An 828-nucleotide genomic window follows, 5' to 3' on the forward strand; every position below is an offset into this window, starting at 1 on the left:
CTTATGTCCTATTCCCAGTTCTGAGAAAATTTTGGAAGACTTGCTGCATCTCTCCCATAAAAAATGTGAGAGCAAAATTCCAAGTGACCATATTGTATTTGGAAAGGGCTGAAGGAGAGGGAGTTTGCGGAAATTTGTGGATGAAAAAAAAGATCAATATGCATTTTTAGCACAAATGAGAACTGTAGAAATTAGCTCAATTTTCAGGAGGGATTTTGAAAAGCGGCATTCTGCCGGGGGCTGAATAACTGCTCCGAGATCAAGAGAACTGCTCGGGGATGTGCTAACGTAGCTGCTTTCCTGGTAGAGGACATGAACCATACCCGTCTGGGGCACAGTTCAATAGCTGTAGCAGACAAGTGTGAACCCAGTTGTAAAAGGAAAACGACTTTGACTCGCAGAACGAGACCTTCGTGAGTGTGCGGCCGCACTGCAGCGCCATGTGCGGAAGCACGGAGGGCACGGGGCAGGCGGCGGGGCAGCGGAGCGGAGCGGGTGTGATCCCTGCAGGGGCTGTGCGGGCACCGCCCGCGTCCCGCGGCGTCCCTGCGGTTCCGCGACTGCAGCGCGGCCAAGTCCGGGCTCGGGGAGGCACCGACGGCTCCAGTGGAGGGGAACCCAGTGATCTCATAGTCTTTTCCAATCGGATTGATTCCGTGAAGCTCTGTGCTGGGCATGCGGGAGGCAGCGCAGGGGCAGCACATGGGGCACAGAGGGGTGACAACAGAGGGAGGGCAGTGCGGGCCGGGGGATGCTCCCGTCGCTGCACAGCCCTGAGCCCGGGGCGGTGCTGCCCAGGTGGCGGGGCCGGGCCGCCCCTCCCGCCCG

At 58.1% G+C, this 828-nt stretch overlaps 1 protein-coding gene across 1 annotated transcript in view; it reads left to right on the forward strand.

Annotated features, from left to right (window-relative positions):
- The first annotated feature begins 440 nt into the window (after positions 1–440).
- The window catches only part of IL13RA1 (interleukin 13 receptor subunit alpha 1), a 15711-nt gene continuing 15323 nt past the window's right edge, over positions 441–828 (forward strand). The window contains exon 1 of the mRNA XM_005419801.2: positions 441–684. Coding sequence (XP_005419858.2) covers positions 441–684 — 244 coding nt within the window. The remainder of the gene's footprint in view (positions 685–828) is intronic.

This window comes from Geospiza fortis, unplaced genomic scaffold, assembly GCF_000277835.1.
Source record: "Geospiza fortis unplaced genomic scaffold, GeoFor_1.0 scaffold157, whole genome shotgun sequence".
Lineage (NCBI taxonomy): Eukaryota > Metazoa > Chordata > Aves > Passeriformes > Thraupidae > Geospiza > Geospiza fortis.